Genomic DNA, 19,300 nt, shown 5'->3' with positions numbered 1-19,300 from the left:
AATGGCTTCCAAAACTGTCTCCCTGTCAGAAGGAGACATCGGTAAAGCCGACTTTAGGAAACGGCGAGGGGGAGACGTCTCGAATTCCAATTTGTACCCCTGAGATATCACCTGAAGGATCCAGGGGTCTACTTGCGAGTGAGCCCACTGCGCGCTGAAATTCATTGAGACGGGCCCCCACCGTGCCCGATTCTGCTTGTAAAGCCCCAGCGTCATACTGAGGGCTTGGCAGAGGCGGGAGAGGGTTTCTGTTCCTGGGAACTGGCTGATTTCTGCAGCCTTTTTCCTCTCCCTCTGTCACGGGGCAGAAATGAGGAACCTTTTGCCCGCTTGCCCACGAAAAGACTGCGCCTGATAATACGGCGTCTTCTCATGTTGAGAGGCGACCTGGGGTACAAACGTGGATTTCCCAGCTGTTGCCGTGGCCACCAGGTCTGAAAGACCGACCCCAAATAATTCCTCCCCTTAATAAGGCAATACTTCCAAATGCCGTTTGGAATCCGCATCACCTGACCACTGTCGTGTCCATAACCCTCTACTGGTAGAAATGGACAACGCACTTAGACTTGATGCCAGTCGGCAAATATTCCGCTGTGCATCACGCATATATAGAAATGCATCTTTTAAATGCTCTATAGGCAATATGTCCCTATCTAGGGTATCAATATTTTCAGTCAGGGAATCCGACCACGCCAACCCAGCACTGCACATCCAGGCTGAGGCGATTGCTGGTCGCAGTATAACACCAGTATGTGTGTAAATACCTTTTAGGATGCCCTCCTGCTTTCTATCAGCAGGATCCTTAAGGGCGGCCATCTCAGGAGAGGGTAGAGCCCTTGTTCTTACAAGCGTGTGAGCGCTTTATCCACCCTAGGGGGTGTTTCCCAACGCACCCTAACCTCTGGCGGGAAAGGATATAATGCCAATAACATTTTAGAAATTATCAGTTGTTATCGGGGGAAAACCACGCATCATCACACACCTCATTTAATTTCTCAGATTCAGGAAAACTACAGGTAGTTTTTCCTCACCGAACATAATACCCCTTTTTGGTGGTACTCGTATTATCAGAAATGTGTAAAACATTTTTCACTGCCTCAATCATGTAACGTGTGGCCCTACTGGAAGTCACATTTGTCTCTTCACCGTCGACACTGGAGTCAGTATCCGTGTCGGCGTCTATATCTGCCATCTGAGGTAACGGGCGCTTTAGAGCCCCTGACGGCCTATGAGACGTCTGGACAGGCACCAGCTGAGTAGCCGGCTGTCTCATGTCAACCACTGTCTTTTATACAGAGCTGACACTGTTACGTAATTCCTTCCAACAGTTCATCCACTCAGGTGTCGACCCCCTAGGGGGTGACATCACTATTACAGGCAATCTGCTCCGTCTCCACATCATTTTTCTCCTCATACATGTCGACACAAACGTACCGACATACAGCACACACACAGGGAATGCTCTGATAGAGGACAGGACCCCACTAGCCCTTTGGGGAGACAGAGGGAGAGTTTGCCAGCACACACCAGAGCGCTATATATATACAGGGATAACCTTATATAAGTGTTTTTCCCCTTATAGCTGCTGTATCTTTAATATTGCGCGTAATTAGTGCCCCCCCTATCTTTTTTAACCCTTTCTGTAGTGTAGTGACTGCAGGGGAGAGCCAGGGAGCTTCCCTCCAACGGAGCTGTGAGGGAAAATGGCGCCAGTGTGCTGAGGAGATAAGGCCGCCGATAAGGGGGCGGAGCCTATCTCCCATTTTTCTATGTATTCTGGCAGGGGTTAAATTCATCCATATAGCCCAGGAGCTATATGTGATGCATTTTTTGCCATCCAAGGTGTTTTTATTGCGTCTCAGGGCGCCCCCCCCCCAGCGCCCTGCACCCTCAGTGACCGGAGTGTGAAGTGTGCTGAGAGCAATGGCGCACAGCTGCAGTGCTGTGCGCTACCTTGTTGAAGACAGGACGTCTTCTGCCGCCGATTTTCCGGACCTCTTCTGTCTTCTGGCTCTGTAAGGGGGCCGGCGGCGCGGCTCTGGGACCCATCCATGGCTGGGCCTGTGATCGTCCCTCTGGAGCTAATGTCCAGTAGCCTAAGAAACCCAATCCACTCTGCACGCAGGTGAGTTCGCTTCTTCTCCCCTTAGTCCCTCGATGTAGTGAGCCTGTTGCCAGCAGGTCTCACTGAAAATAAAAAACCTAAAACTAAACTTTTCACTAAGCAGCTCAGGAGAGCCACCTAGTGTGCACCCTTCTCGTTCGGGCACAAAAATCTAACTGAGGCTTGGAGGAGGGTCATAGGGGGAGGAGCCAGTGCACACCAGGTAGTTCTAAAGCTTTACTTTTGTGCCCAGTCTCCTGCGGAGCCGCTATTCCCCATGGTCCTTACGGAGTCCCCAGCATCCACTTAGGACGTTAGAGAAAAATGTTTTCACGAGCTCTCACCTCCAAATCCCCCTGAATAAGTACCAATCACATGCTAAGCAGTAATAGAACACAATGGAAACTATACAATAATCCATTTAACAGACACAAAGGAACTGGTGTAAGATTTTATTTTTTTATAAATGTCATTCAGAATTGACACTGTCCTAGAACACACAACACTAATAATTGTGTATTCCAATTTATTGGTTGTGCATCTTCACGCCCATAGAATACTTTTCTTTCTAAAGAGAAAAGATCAGATACAATGGGGCATATGTATTAAACAAATATAAACATCCTCTGGATGTATTACAGGAATTCCGCAGGAAATATAGTATAGGAGATATCTGCTGCGGTTCCTGTTTCCGATCGCAATAGCAGATCTCCTTGGTTTTCTATATTGTGATGTTTACCAAGAACGTGAGATACATTAGCCATTGTAAATAAATCGCCTCCCGGTAATAGGCGCTCACACCTGCGTGTTCTGATATCATCACTGACCTTAAGAGCAGCAATCTGTATTTTATTATAAAGAAACATAAATTTTCTTTTTGCAGAATTGAGATTGGTAGAAAGATCAGGGAAGATTAGGGCTGGCAGGGTTACATTAATGATGGTAGGAGTAGTGGCTCCATGTCACCCTCATTTCTAAACCCAGATTTGATTTTCACTGGTCCAGACAGAATACAGATATAGGGCCTCATTTATAGGCCCTACACACATGCCGATTTTTTTGAAAGATATGAACGATCTCGTTCATAAATGAACGAGAATTCATTCATATCTTTCAGTGTGGAGGCTCCAGCGATGAACATTCATCGTTCATCGCTGGTCCCCCGTCGGCTGTGCATGCAGGCCAATATGGACGATCTCGTCCATATTTGCCTGCACGTCTATGGAGCAGCAAAGTGCAAAAGGTGCTGACTTCCCACAAATACAGGGTAGATATATTTTTACACCGATTTAGAGTTTAGCTTCAGTGAATTATAAATCTGCCCCCATCCACTCCACCTGGCCGTGCAACAGGGCTTTGACAGTGTGCACAACTGCACCTCCCAGCTGGATCTCTTCCTAGCTCTATTGGAGCCCCATACTGTAACACAGGGATAGGCAACCTGCGGCATGCCAGCTGCCAGAGAACTACACACCCCATCATGCTCTGCCACAGCTTTGCTGCTAGATCATGTTAAAACTGTAGACGTGTGGAGCAGAGGAAGCGGAATACTTGAGTAGCTGGATACACGCTATAAAATTAACTGTCCAATCTGGCCGGGTGGAGCGAAAATCTGGTCATGTCTGGGAGCAAATGAGAATCAACCATTTGCTCTCTAAGTCTGGAAAATGGACAAAAACGGTTATTCAGGTAAATTGGTTAAATCAAATGGATTTAACCAATTGTCTGAATTACCATTTTTGTCAGTTTTCCAGTGTTTGGGAGCAAATGGTCAATTGTCATTTGCTCTCAGACATCACCAGATTTCAATCCAATCAGAATGATTGTAGAGATAATCTTATAATGTATATCCAGCTTAATGAAATGACAAGAGGAAGGGATATCCCACACACACGACAGAACTGTACCTGGTCTCCCATTCCTTCCCCACAAGATTGATAACTACATCAGAGTACTGGAGGGCCCGTTTAGTGGACTCTCTGTCTCTTGGGTCCCACTCCTGAAATGAGACAAAAACATTTATTTTTCCCTTATTCAACTAACCTACCTTAAGCCATTTTAGAATAGGGGAGTCACACCCTTACCATGAATGTCAACTGTCCGAGATCTCCCATAGGTCGGAGATACATAATGTCATACTGGTCACAGCGATAAGGTATGACAACCTGGGAGCCTATACGTCCTATAATAAAGTGGATGATAATAATATAGAAGAATATTACAAAATGTAACAAGTTAGATGCATGCACTTGGGTTAAACTATAGATTTGTTTGACACTACGCTGTCCCCACACCAACTGACACTGTTAACATTTAGATCAGCGATTCCCAAAGTGGATGTTACTCATGGTAGGGACCATCTAACATAATACTGCAAAGAACAGGCCCGTGGCAGTCCCGGTTGGCCCCTGTCTCTGACAGGCCATGGACGGAGCCCCCTTTTCCTCCACCCTGAGCAGCGACAACTTAGAAGTACACAGTGGGGAACACATAATCGTTACCGTTCCCCTCTATTACATGGATCAGCATATGTCAGGGCAGCTAAGTGCTAATTGGTGTCCATATACCTGTACAACGGTTACAAGGTGAAAACTACACATACAGTGATGTGTGCGTGACATTGAGTCCATATGAGAAGCGTGTGAGAGAATGGAGAGAGGTCTGGGGGAGCCAGCGGAGAAATATTGGGAAGAGGTTAAAATAAGATTTTACTTACCGATAAATCTATTTCTCGTAGTCCGTAGTGGATGCTGGGGACTCCGTCAGGACCATGGGGAATAGCGGCTCCGCAGGAGACAGGGCACAAAAGTAAAAGCTTTAGGATCAGGTGGTGTGCACTGGCTCCTCCCCCTATGACCCTCCTCCAAGCCTCAGTTAGGATACTGTGCCCGGACGAGCGTACACAATAAGGAAGGATTTTGAATCCCGGGTAAGACTCATACCAGCCACACCAATCACACCGTACAACTTGTGATCTGAACCCAGTTAACAGTATGACAACGTAGGAGCCTCTGAACAGACGGCTCACAACAATAATAACCCGATTTTTGTACCAATAACTACGTACAAGTATTGCAGACAATCCGCACTTGGGATGGGCGCCCAGCATCCACTACGGACTACGAGAAATAGATTTATCGGTAAGTAAAATCTTATTTTCTCTAACGTCCTAGTGGATGCTGGGGACTCCGTGAGGACCATGGGGATTATACCAAAGCTCCCAAACGGGCGGGAGAGTGCGGATGACTCTGCAGCACCGAATGAGAGAACTCCAGGTCCTCTTTAGCCAGGGTATCAAATTTGTAGAATTTTACAAACGTGTTCTCCCCCGACCACGTAGCTGCTCGGCAGAGTTGTAATGCCGAGACCTCTCGGGCAGCCGCCCAAGATGAGCCCACCTTCCTTGTGGAATGGGCATTTACATATTTTGGCTGTGGCAGGCCTGCCACATAATGTGCAAGCTGAATTGTACTACACATCCAACTAGCAATCGTCTGCTTAGAAGCAAGAGCACCCAGTTTGTTGGGTGCATACAGGATAACAGCAAGTCAGTTTTCCTGACTCCAGCCGTCCTGGAAACCGATATTTTCAGGGCCCTGACAACATCTAGCAACTTGGAGTCCTCCAAGTCCCTAGTAGCCGCAGGTACCACAATAAGCTGGTTCAGGTGAAACGCTGACACCACCTTAGGGAGAAACTGGGGACGAGTCCGCAGCTTTGCCCTGTCCGAATGGACAATCAGATATGGGCTTTTGTGAGACAAAGCCGCCAATTCTGACACTCGCCTGGCCGAGGCCAGGGCCAACATCATGGTCACTTTCCATGTGAGATATTTCAAATCCACAGATTTGAGCGGTTTAAACCAATGTGATTTGAGGAATCCCAGCACTACGTTGAGATCCCACAGTGCCACTGGAGGCACAAAAGGGGGTTGTATATGCAGTACTCCCTTGACAAACTTCTGGACTTCAGGAACTGAAGCCAATTCTTTCTGGAAGAAAATCGACAGGGCCGAAATTTGAACCTTAATGGACCCCAATCTGAGGCCCATAGACACTCCTGTTTGCAGGAAATGCAGGAATCGACCGAGTTGAAATTTCTTCGTGGAGCCTTCCTGGCCTCACACCACGCAACATATTTTCGCCACATGTGGTGATAATGTTGTGCGGTCACGTCCTTCCTGGCTTTGACCATGGTAGGAAAGACCGCTTCCGGAATGCCTTTTTCCCTTAGGATCCGGCGTTCAACCGCCATGCCGTCAAACGCAGCCGCGGTAAGTCTTGGAACAGACATGGTACGTGCTGAAGCAAGTCCCTTCTTAGCGGCAGAGGTCATGAGTCCTCTGTGAGTATCTCTTGAAGTTCCGGGTACCAAGTCCTTCTTGGCCAATCCGGAGCCACGAGTATAGTTCTTACTCTTCTACGTCTTATAATTCTCAATACCTTGGGTATGAGAAGCAGAGGAGGAAACACATACACCGACTGGTACGCCCACGGTGTTACCAGAACGTCCAGAGCTATTGCCTGAAAGTCTCTTGACCTGGCGCAATACCTGTCCAGTTTTTTGTTCAGGCGGGACGCCATCATGTACACCTTTGGTCTTTCCCAACGGTTCACAATCATGTGGAAAACTTCCCGATGAAGTCCCCACTCTCCCGGGTGGAGGTCGTGCCTGCTGAGGAAGTCTGCTTCCCAGTTGTCCACTCCCGGAATGAACACTGCTGACAGTGCTATCACATGATTTTCCGCCCAGCGAAAAATCCTTGCAGTTTTTGCCATTGCCCTCCTGCTTCTTGTGCCGCCCTGTCTGTTTACGTGGGCGACTGCCGTGTTGTTGTCCCACTGGATCAATATCGGCTGACCTTGAAGCAGAGGTCTTGCTAAGCTTAGAGCATTGTAAATTGCCCTTAGCTCCAGTATATTTATGTGGAGAAAAGTCTCCAGACTTGATCAGACTCCCTGGAAATTTTTTCCTTGTGTGACTGCTCCCCAGCCTCTCAGGCTGGCCTCAGTGGTCACCAGCATCCAATCCCGAATGCCGAATCTGCGGCCCTCTAGAAGATGAGCACTCTGTAACCACCACAGGAGAGACACCCTTGTCCTTGGAGATAGGGTTATCCGCTGATGCATCTGAAGATGCGATCCGGACCATTTGTCCAGCAGATCCCACTGAAAAGTTCTTGCGTGGAATCTGCCGAATGGAATCGCTTCGTAATAAGCCACCATTTTTCCCAGGACTCTTGTGCAATGATGCACTGACACTTTTCCTGGTTTCAGGAGGTTCCTGACTAGCTCGGATAACTCCGTGGCTTTCTCCTCCGGGAGAAACACCTTTTTCTGGACTGTGTCCAGAACCATCCCTAGGAACAGCAGACGTGTCGTCGGAAACGGCTGCGATTTTGGATATTTAAAATCCACCCGTGCTGTCGTAGAACTACTTGAGATAGTGCTACTCCGACTTCCAACTGTTCTCTGGACCCTGCCCTTATCAGGAGATCGTCCAAGTAAGGGATAATTAAGACGCCTTTTCTTTGAAGAAGAATCATCATTTCGGCCATTACTTTGGTAAAGACCCGGGGTGCCGTGGACAATCCAAACGGCAGCGTCTGAAACTGATAGTGACAGTTCCGTACCACGAACCTGAGGTACCCTTGGTGAGAAGGGCAATTTGGGACATGGAGGTAAGCAACCTTGATGTCCAGGGACACCCTATTGGTTCGCTATCACTGCTCTGAGTGACTCCATCTTGATTTGAACCTTTGTATGTAAGTGTTCAAAGATTATCCATTTAGAATAGGTCTCACCGAGCCGTCCGGCTTCAGTACCACAATATAGTGTGGAATAATACCCCTTTCCTTGTTGTAGGAGGGGTACTTTGATTATCACCTGCTGGGAATACAGCTTGTGAATTGTTTTCAATACTGCCTCCCTGTCGGAGGAAGACGTTGGTAAAACAGACATCAGGAGCCTGCGAGGGGGAGACGTCTCGAATTTCCAATCTGTACCCCTGGGATACTACTTGTAGGATCCAGGGGTCCACTTGCGAGTGAGCCCACTACGCGCTGAAACTCTTGAGACGACCCCCCACCGCACCTGTGTCCGCTTGTACGGCCCCAGCGTCATGCTGAGGACTTAGTAGAAGCGGTGGAGGGCTCTGTTCCTGGGAATGGGCTGCCTGCTGCAGTCTTCTTCCCTTTCCTCTATCCCTGGGCAGATATGACTGGCCTTTTGCCCGCTTGCCCTTATGGGGACGAAAGGACTGAGGCTGAAAAGACGGTGTCTTTTTCTGCTGAGATGTGACTTGGGGTAAAAAAGGTGGATTTTCCAGCTGTTGCCGTGGCCACCAGGTCCGATGGACCGACCCCAAATAACTCCTCCCCTTTATACGGCAATACTTCCATGTGCCGTTTGGAATCTGCATCACCTGACCACTGTCGTGTCCATAAACATCTTCTGGCAGATATGGACATCGCACTTACTCTTGATGCCAGAGTGCAAATATCCCTTTGTGCATCTCGCATATATAGAAATGCATCCTTTAAATGCTCTATAGTCAATAAAATACTGTCCCTGTCAAGGGTATCAATATTTTCAGTCAGGGAATCCGACCAAGCCACCCCAGCGCTGCACATCCAGGTTGAGGCGATCGCTGGTCGCAGTATAACACCAGTATGTGTGTATATACCTTTTTAGGATATTTTCCAGCCTCTCAGCTGGCTCCTTGAGGGCGGCCCTATCTGGAGACGGTACCGCCACTTGTTTTGATAAGCGTGTGAGCGCCTTATCCACCCTAAAGGGTGTTTCTGGCGGGAAAGGGTATACCGCCAATGATTTTCTATCGGGGGAAACCCACTCATCATCACACACTTCATTTAATTTATCTGATTCAGGAAAAACTACAGGTAGTTTTTTCACACCCCACATAATACCCTTCTTTGTGGTACTTGTAGTATCAGAAATATGTAACACCTCCTTCATTGCCCTTAACATGTAACGTGTGGCCCTAAAGGAAAATACGTTTGTTTCTTCACCGTCGACACTGGAGTCAGTGTCCGTGTCTGTGTCTGTGTCGACCGACTGAGGTAAATGAGCGTTTTACAGCCCCTGACGGTGTTTGAGACGCCTGGACAGGTACTAATTTGTTTGCCGGCCGTCTCATGTCGTCAACCGACCTTGCAGCGTGTTGACATTATCACGTAATTCCTTAAATAAGCCATCCATTCCGGTGTCGACTCCCTAGAGAGTGACATCACCATTTCAGGCAATTGCTCCGCCTCCTCACCAACATCGTCCTCATACATGTCGACACACACGTACCGACACACAGCACACACACAGGGAATGCTCTGATAGAGGACAGGACCCCACTAGCCCTTTGGGGAGACAGAGGGAGAGTTTGCCAGCACACACCAAAAACGCTATAATTATACAGGGACAACCTTTATATAAGTGTTTTTCCCTTATAGCATTTTAATATATATATATACATATCGCCAAATAAGTGCCCCCCCTCTCTGTTTTAACCCTGTTTCTGTAGTGCAGTGCAGGGGAGAGCTTGGGAGCCTTCCCACCAGCATTTCTGTGAGGGAAAATGGCGCTGTGTGCTGAGGAGAATAGGCCCCGCCTCCTTTTCGGCTGGCTTCTTCTCCCGTTTTTCTGAGACCTGGCAGGGGTTAAATACATCCATATAGCCCCCAGGGGCTATATGTGATGTATTTTTAGCCAGAATAAGGTACTATCATTGCTGCCCAGGGCGCCGCCCCCCAGCGCCCTGCACCCTCAGTGACCGCTGCTATGAAGTGTGCTGACAACAATGGCGCACAGCTGCAGTGCTGTGCGCTACCTTATGAAGACTGAAGAGTCTTCTGCCGCCGGTTTCTGGACCTCTTCACTTTTCGGCATCTGCAAGGGGGTCGGCGGCGCGGCTCCGGGACGAACCCCAGGGTGAGACCTGTTTTCCGACTCCCTCTGGAGCTAATGGTGTCCAGTAGCCTAAGAAGCCAATCCATCCTGCACGCAGGTGAGTTCACTTCTCTCCCCTAAGTCCCTCGTAGCAGTGAGCCTGTTGCCAGCAGGACTCACTGAAAATAAAAAAACTAACAAAACTTTTACTCTAAGCAGCTCTTTAGGAGAGCCACCTAGATTGCACCCTTCTCGGCCGGGCACAAAATCTTAACTGAGGCTTGGAGGAGGGTCATAGGGGGAGGAGCCAGTGCACACCACCTGATCCTAAAGCTTTTACTTTTGTGCCCTGTCTCCTGCGGAGCCGCTATTCCCCATGGTCCTGACGGAGTCCCCAGCATCCACTAGGACGTTAGAGAAAGGAACAGAAGACATTGCTATAACTCAAATACGCCAAATCTAAGAATGACAATGGAACCCAGGTATTGCCTTGTTCAATCAGATACACCAGATGTGTGACAGGCATAGAAATGTGACAGTAAAGTAAGTAGGTGTGCATGGCGTGCTTAGTCACTCCTACATGGGCATGGAAAGGTTTGGTACCAGGTAAGCAGCGCCTGCAAGCTTTTATATTTCAATGACGTAGATATCATCAAAACCTCTGCATGGTGTCCCGCTAATAGAAATACTGTCAGTATAGCACAATTTACCTAGTTTGTTGACAACATATCGACCCAGGAACCCTGTAGCTCCAAATACTGTGGCCACCACTCCACTGACGGCAGAGCGTCCCGGTCTCCCATGAGGAATAACAGCATGGTGGACCTTCCTCTGCTGCAGCAACAGAGGGACAGACGCAGAGAAAGAGGCGATCGGTGGACCTAGAAATGACAGTAACGGTTCCAGGATATTAATTAACAGTACATTTTAGTTAGTTATGCAGTATATTTTATGCCGAGTGCCCAGCATTAGCAGCTAGACTTTCCTACACAAGTACACATGAGAAACTAATTCTTGGGATTACAAATGTGCAATAAGGCCCTCATTCAGTATGGATCACATTTGCAAATCTGCTCGCAATGCGATCCTTAACACCTCTTTGGTGCATTTGCGAGTCGCAGTCTGGGATCAAGCACCACAACGATGCTCATCTGCAACGACAAGGTGAGTAAGCCTCAGTTTACTCAGACTGGCTGTTAAGGGTGGCTGGCAGGCATCTTGTGATGCAGTCCTCGGCCTCGCCAATCCCGGTCACCCCCCCCCCCCCCCCCCCCATTTCTAGCAACACCGCCCTCCCCCCGAATGCCTCATCCTGGCAATCAGGCAGAGGTGTTCACAATACTGTAATGCGATCGCACATGGGTCCGGCGCATATGCAGTTTTCAAATTATCATGAAACTGCGCTGAGGACTGTACCTGTGATCCATACTGAATGAGGGCCTTAGTGAGAACAGTAATGTTTCCCGTTTACAAAGCAGCAGCAGATTACCATTGTAGAGATGCATGAGACCATAAAAATAGGATTTTAATTACCTACCGGTAAATCCTTTTCTCGTAGTCCATAGGGGATATTGGGGGAAACTAGTACGATGGGGTATAGACGGGGTCCAAAGAAGCCAGTGTACTTAAAATTTCTTCAACTGAGTGTGCCGACTCCTGCCCTCTATGTCCCCTACCACATACAGTTATATGAAAAATAGTGCCTGAAGGAGAAAGGACATACTTGAGAGAAGGAACATAACGAGTGGTGAGATTCACACACCAGCACACCATAACATATAACAACCAGCAATGGCTGGAACAAAACAGCAACAGCTGAACAGGTAAACATATAAGAGACAACCTGCAGAAAAGTCAACGCACTGAGGCGGGCGCCCAATATTCCTTATGGACTACGGGAAAAAGGATTTACTGGTAGGTAATTAAAAATAAGATTTTAAACCTACCGGTAAATCTTTTTCTCCTAGTCCGTAGAGGATGCTGGGGACTCCGTAAGGACCATGGGGTATAGACGGGCTCCGCAGGAGACATGGGCACTCTAAAGACTTTAGAATGGGTGTGCACTGGCTCCTCCCTCTATGCCCCTCCTCCAGACCTCAGTTAGAGAAACTGTGCCCAGAGGAGACGGACAGTACGAGGAAAGGATTTTTGTTAATCTAAGGGCAAGATTCATACCAGCCCACACCATCCACACCGTATAACATGGAATATACGCAACCAGTTAACAGTATGAACAAAACTGCATCAGCCAAAGACTGATCTTAACTGTAACATAACCCTTATGTAAGCAATAACTATATACAAGCCTTGCAGAAATATGTCCGCACTGGGACGGGCGCCCAGCATCCTCTACGGACTAGGAGAAAAAGATTTACCGGTAGGTTTAAAATCTTATTTTCTCTTACGTCCTAGAGGATGCTGGGGACTCCGTAAGGACCATGGGGATTATACCAAAGCTCCAGACCGGGCGGGAGAGTGCGGATGACTCTGCAGCACCGATTGAGCAAACATGAGGTCCTCATCAGCCAGGGTATCAAACTTGTAGAATTTTGCAAAGGTGTTTGAACCCGACCAAGTAGCTGCTCGGCAAAGCTGTAATGCCGAGACGCCTCGGGCAGCCGCCCAAGAAGAGCCCACCTTCCTAGTGGAGTGGGCCTTTACCGAATTTGGTAACGGCAATCCAGCCGTAGAATGAGCCTGCTGAATTGTGTTACAGATCCAGCGAGCAATAGTCTGCTTAGAAGCAGGAGCGCCAACCTTGTTGGCTGCATATAGGACAAACAGAGCCTCTGTTTTCCTAACCCGAGTCGTCCTGGCTACATAAATTTTTAAGGCCCTGACTACATCAAGGGACTTGGAATCCTCCAAGTCACCGTAACCACAGGTACCACAATAGGTTGGTTCATATGAAACAATGAAACCACCTTTGGCAAAAATTGAGGACGAGTCCTCAACTCTGCTCTATCCATATGGAAAATCAGATAGGGGCTTTTGTGAGATAGAGCCGCCAATTCGGACACCCGCCTCGCAGATGCCAAGGCCAACAACATGACCACTTTCCAAGTGAGAAATTTCAACTCAACTGTTTGAAGCGGTTCAAACCAGTGTGACTTAAGGAACTGTAACACCACGTTAAGGTCCCATGGTGCCACTGGGGGCACAAAAGGAGGCTGGATGTGCAGCACTCCCTTTACAAAAGTCTGGACTTCTGGGAGAGAAGCCAATTCCTTCTGAAAGAATATAGATAGGGACGAAATCTGTACCTTAATGGAGCGTAACTTCAGGCCCATATCCACTCCTGTCTGTAAAAAGTGGAGAAAACGGCCCAGGTGGAAATCTTCCGTAGGAGCATTCTTGGATTCACACCAAGAAACATACTTTCTCCAGATACGGTGATAATGCTTCGCCGTCACCTCCTTCCTAGCCCTTATCAGAGTAGGGATGACTTCCTCCGGAATACCTTTTCCAGCTAGGATTCGGTGTTCAACCGCCATGCCGTCAAACGTAACAACGGTACGTCTTGGAACACGCAGGGCCCCTGCTGTAACAGGTCCTCCCTGAGAGGAAGAGGCCATGGATCTTCTGTGAGCATCTCCTGAAGGTCTGAATACCAGGCCCTTCGAGGCCAATCTGGAACAATGAGTATGGTCTGCACTCTTTTTCTTCTTATGATTCTCAATATTTTGGAGATGAGAGGAAGGAATACATAGACCGACTGAAACACCCATGGTGTCACCAGGGCTTCTACCGCTACTGCCAGAGGGTCCCTTGACCTGGCACAATACCTCCGAAGCTTCTTGTTGAGGCGTGACGCCATCATGTCTATGTGAGGAATTCCCCAAAGACTTGTTAGCTCTGCAAAAACTTCTTGATGAAGTCCCCACTCTCCTGGATGGAGATTGTGTCTGCTGAGGAAGTCTGCTTCCCAGTTGTCCACTCCCGGAATGAAGACTGCTGACAGAGCGCTTACGTGATTTTCCGCCCAGCGCAGAATCCGTGTGGCTTCCGCCATTGCCACTCTGCTCTTTGTCCCGCCTTGGCGGTTTACATGAGCCACGGCTGTGAAGTTGTCTGATTGAATCAGAACCGGTAGTTCGCGAAGAAGATTCTCCGCTTGTCGTAGGCCGTTGTATATGGCCCTTAATTCCAGTATGTTGATGTGTAGACAAGCCTCCTGGCTTGACCATGTTCCCTGAAAATGTCTTCCTTGTGTGACTGCTCCCCATCCTCGGAAGCTCGCGTCCGTGGTCACCAGAACCCAGTCTTGAATGCCGAACCTGCGACCCTCTAGAAGATGACCACTCTGCAGCCACCACAGGAGAGACACCCTGGCCCTGGGGGACAGGCTTATTTTCTGATGAATTTGAAGATGGGACCCTGACCACGTGTCCAGAAGGTCCCACTGAAATGTCCTCGCATGAAACCTGCCGAAGGGGATGGCCTCGTAGGTTGCCACCATTTTTCCCAGTACTCGAGTGCATTGATGGACTGACACTCTTTTTGGTTTTAACAGGTCTCTGACCATGTTCTGGAGTTCCTGGGCTTTCTCCATTGGGAGAAAAACCCTCTTTTGTTCCGTGTCCAGAATCATGCCTAAGAAAGATAGCCGAGTCGTTGGAACAAACTGTGACTTTGGTAGATTTAGAATCCAGCCATGTTGCTGCAGCACTCTCAGGGAGAGCGACACGCTTTTCAGCAACTGATCCTTCGATCTCGCTTTTATCAGGAGATCGTCCAAGTACGGGATAATTGTGACTCCCTGCCTGCGCAGGAGCACCATCATTTCCACCATTACCTTGGTGAAAATCCTCAGGGCCGTGGAAAGCCCAAACGGCAACGTCTGAAACTGGTAATGACAGTCCTGTACAGCGAATCTCAGGTATGCCGGATGAGGGGGATATATGGGGACATGAAGGTATGCATCCTTTATGTCTAGTGACACCATAAAATCCCCCCCTTCCAGGCTGGAGATAACTGCCCGAAACGATTCCATCTTGAATTTTAACTTTTTCAAGTACAGGTTTAGGGATTTTAAATTTAGAATGGGTCTGACCGAGCCATCCGGTTTTGGGACCACAAATAGGGTTGAATAGTATCCCTTCTCCTGTTGAACTAGGGGAACCTCGACCACCACTTGTTGTTGACACAGTTTTTGGATTGCCACTAAAACTATCTCCATTTCTGGGGAAGAAGCTGGTAAAGCCGATTTGAAAAACCGGCGAGGAGGCACGTCTTCGAATTCCAGCTTGTAGCCTTGGGATACAATTTCCATTGCCCAAGGATACACGTCCGACTGAACCCAGACGTGGCTGAAGAGTCGAAGACGTGCCCCCACCGGTGTGGACTCCCCCAGAGGAGCTCCAGCGTCATGCGGTGGATTTAGTAGAAGCCGGGGAGGACTTCTGCTCCTGGGAACTAGCCGTAGCAGGCATTCTTTTCCCTCTACCCTTACCTCTGGCGAGGAAGGAAGAGCCCCGACATCTTCTAGACTTATGCGACCGAAAGGACTGCATCTGATATTGTGGTGTTTTCTTTTGCTGTGGGGGAACATAAGGCAAAAAAGTAGATTTACCCGCGGTAGCTGTGGAAACCAGGTCCGCGAGACCTTCCCCAAATAAAACCTCACCCTTGTAAGGCAAAACTTCCATATGCCTCTTTGAGTCGGCATCGCCCCCGTCCATTGGCGGGTCCACAGGGCTCGCCTAGCAGAAATCGCCATGGCGTTGGCTCTCGAACCTAGCAGCCCAACGTCTCTCTGAGCGTCTCTCATATATAAGACTGCGTCTCTAATGTGAGCTAAGGTCAATAAAATGGTATCCCTATCTAGGGTATCAATGTCAGCTGACAAGGTATCTACCCAAGCTGCTACAGCGCTACAAACCCAAGCCGACGCTATTGCCGGTCTGAGCAAGGCACCCGTATGTGTATAAATTGATTTTTAGGTAGTCTCCTATCTGCGATCAGCAGGATCCTTGAGGGCTGCCGTGTCCGGGGATGGTAGCGCCACCTTTTTGGACAAGCGAGTTAAAGCCTTGTCCACCTTGGGTGAGGATTCCCACCGTAACCTGTCCTGTGCCGGGAAAGGATACGCCATAAGAATTCTCTTGGGAATCTGCAGTTTCTTGTCTGGAGTTTCCCAAGCTTTTTCAAATAACTCATTCAGCTCATGAGATGGGGGAAAAGTTATCTCAGGTTTCTTTTCCTTAAACATGCATACCTTCGTGTCAGGGACAGAGGGGGTCATCTGCGATATGCAAAACATCTTTTATTGCAATAATCATATAATGAATACTTTTGGCCACCCTTGGGTGTAACCTCGCATCATCGTAGTCGACACTGGAGTCAGAATCCGTGTCGGTATCAGTGTCTGCTACTTGGGACAGCGGACGTTTCTGAGACCCAGAAGGGCCCTGTGACACAGTCAAAGCCATGGATTGACTCCCTGTTTTATCCCTGGACTCTGCTTTGTCCAATCTCTTATGTAATAAAGACACATTTGCATTTAAAACATTCCACATATCCAATCAGGTGTCGGCGTTGCCGACGGAGACACCACGATCATCTGCTCCACCTCCTCCCTAGATGAGCATTCCGCTTCAGACATGCCGACACACACGTACCGACACCCCCACACACTCAGGGATATATCTATACGGAGACAGTCCCCCAATAAGGCCCTTTGGAGAGACAGAGAGAAAGTATGCCAGCACACACCCAGCGCCACCGGACAATGGAATTAAATCCCAGCTAGTACAGCGCTTTTATAGAAATATATATACGATTACACTCACTGCGCCAATTTATGTGCCTCCCCCCTCTGTTTTGCCCTCTGTAACTGTGTTCAGCAGGGGAGAGTCCGGGGAGCCAGCTTCTCTGCAGTGTGCGGTGGAGAAAATGGCGCTGGTTAGTGCTGGAGGATCAAGCCCCGCCCCCTCTGCGGCGGGCTTCGGTCCCGCTCAAATTATTTATACTGGCGGGTTTTTTTTAATATACTGCCTCCGCAGTATATAATCCATTTGCCAGTGTCCCTTGAGGTTAATATTGCTGCCCAGGGCGCCCACCCTGCGCCCTGCACCCTTACAGTGCCCGCTGTGTGTGTATGTGTGGGAGCAATGGCGCGCAGCGTTACCACTGCGCGTTACCTCACTGAAGATCTGAAGTCTTCTGCCGCCTTTGAAGTCTTCTTTCTTTTTAATACTCACCCGGCTTCTATCTTCCTGCTCTGTGAGGAGGACGGCGGCGCGGCTCCGGGACGACCGGCGAGGGTGAGACCTGCGTTCCGACCCTCTGGAGCTAATGGTGTCCAGTAGCCTAAGAAGCAGAGACTATCATTTAAGTAGGTCTGCTTCTCTCCCCTCAGTCCCACGATGCAGGGAGCCTGTTGCCAGCAATGCTCCCTGAAAATAAAAAACCTAACAAAAAATAAGATTTTACTTACCGATAAATCTATTTCTCGGAGTCCGTAGTGGATGCTGGGGTTCCTGAAAGGACCATGGGGAATAGCGGCTCCGCAGGAGACAGGGCACAAAAAGTAAAGCTTTTCCGATCAGGTGGTGTGCACTGGCTCCTCCCCCTATGACCCTCCTCCAGACTCCAGTTAGGTACTGTGCCCGGACGAGCGTACACAATAAGGGAGGATTATGAATCCCGGGTAAGACTCATACCAGCCACACCAATCACACCGTACAACTTGTGATCTAAACCCAGTTAACAGTATGATAACAGCGGAGCCTCTGAAAGATGGCTTCCTTTAACAATAACCCGAATTAGTTAACAATAACTATGTACAACTTATGCAGATAATCCGCACTTGGGATGGGCGCCCAGCATCCACTACGGACTCCGAGAAATAGATTTATCGGTAAGTAAAATCTTATTTTCTCTATCGTCCTAGTGGATGCTGGGGTTCCTGAAAGGACCATGGGGATTATACCAAAGCTCCCAAACGGGCGGGAGAGTGCGGATGACTCTGCAGCACCGAATGAGAGAACTCCAGGTCCTCCTTAGTCAGAGTATCAAATTTGTAAAATTTTACAAACGTGTTCTCCCCTGACCACGTAGCTGCTCGGCAAAGTTGTAATGCCGAGACCCCTCGGGCAGCCGCCCAAGATGAGCCCACCTTCCTTGTGGAGTGGGCCTTTACAGATTTAGGCTGTGGCAAGCCTGCCACAGAATGTGCAAGTTGGATTGTGCTACAGATCCAACGAGCAATCGTCTGCTTAGACGCAGGAGCACCCATCTTGTTGGGTGCATACAATATAAACAACGAGTCAGATTTTCTGACTCCAGCTGTCCTTGCAATATATATTTTTAATGCTCTGACAACGTCCAGTAACTTGGAGTCCTCCAAGTCACTTGTAGCCGCAGGCACTACAATAGGCTGGTTCAGATGAAATGCTGACACCACCTTAGGGAGAAAATGCGGACGAGTTCGCAGTTCTGCCCTGTCCGAATGGAAAATCAGATATGGGCTTTTGTAAAGCTGCCAATTCTGACACTCTCCTGGCAGAAGCCAGGGCTAGAAGCATGGTCACTTTCCATGTGAGATATTTCAAATCCACCTTTTTTAGTGGTTCAAACCAATGAGATTTTAGGAAGTCCAAAACCACATTTAGATCCCACGGTGCCACTGGAGGCACCACAGGAGGCTGTATATGCAGCACTCCCTTAACAAAGGTCTGGACTTCAGGGACTGAAGCCAATTCTTTTTGAAAGAAAATCGACAGGGCCGAAATTTGAACCTTAATAGATCCCAATTTGAGACCCATTGACAATCCTGATTGCAGGAAATGTAGGAATCGACCCAGTTGAAATTCCTCCGTCGGAGCACTCCGATCTTCGCACCACGCAACATATTTTCGCCAAATTCGGTGATAATGTTGCACGGTTACTTCCTTCCTTGCTTTAATCAAAGTAGGAATGACTTCTTCCGGCATGCCTCTTTCCTTTAGGATCCGGCGTTCAACCGCCATGCCGTCAAACGCAGCCGCGGTAAGTCTTGAAACAGACAGGGACCCTGCTGAAGCAAGTCCCTCCGTAGAGGTAGAGGCCACGGATCTTCCGTGATCATCTCTTGAAGTTCCGGGTACCAAGTCCTCCTTGGCCAATCCGGAACCACAAGTATCGTTCTTACGCCTCTTTGCCGTATAATTCTCAATACTTTTGGTATGAGAGGCAGAGGAGGAAACACATACACCGACTGGTACACCCAAGGCGTTACCAGCGCGTCCACAGCTATTGCCTGCGGATCTCTTGACCTGGCGCAATACCTGTCCAGTTTTTTGTTGAGGCGAGA

General features: G+C 48.7%; 1 protein-coding gene across 1 annotated transcript in view; it reads right to left on the bottom strand.

Annotated features, from left to right (window-relative positions):
- NDUFA9 (NADH:ubiquinone oxidoreductase subunit A9) overlaps window positions 1–19,300 on the bottom strand; it is an 86,457-nt gene that overhangs the window by 42,883 nt on the left and 24,274 nt on the right. Inside the window, exons 2-4 of the mRNA XM_063928491.1 lie at window positions 10,716–10,886; window positions 4,189–4,286; window positions 4,012–4,103 (exon numbers count right to left, since the gene is read on the bottom strand). Coding sequence (XP_063784561.1) covers window positions 4,012–4,103; window positions 4,189–4,286; window positions 10,716–10,886 — 361 coding nt within the window. The remainder of the gene's footprint in view (window positions 1–4,011; window positions 4,104–4,188; window positions 4,287–10,715; window positions 10,887–19,300) is intronic.

The sequence above is a fragment of the Pseudophryne corroboree genome, chromosome 6, assembly GCF_028390025.1.
Source record: "Pseudophryne corroboree isolate aPseCor3 chromosome 6, aPseCor3.hap2, whole genome shotgun sequence".
Classification (NCBI taxonomy): Eukaryota; Metazoa; Chordata; class Amphibia; order Anura; family Myobatrachidae; genus Pseudophryne; species Pseudophryne corroboree.
The sequence above is the reverse complement of the archived record's forward strand: the minus strand, read 5'-3'. Positions and strand labels throughout refer to the sequence as shown.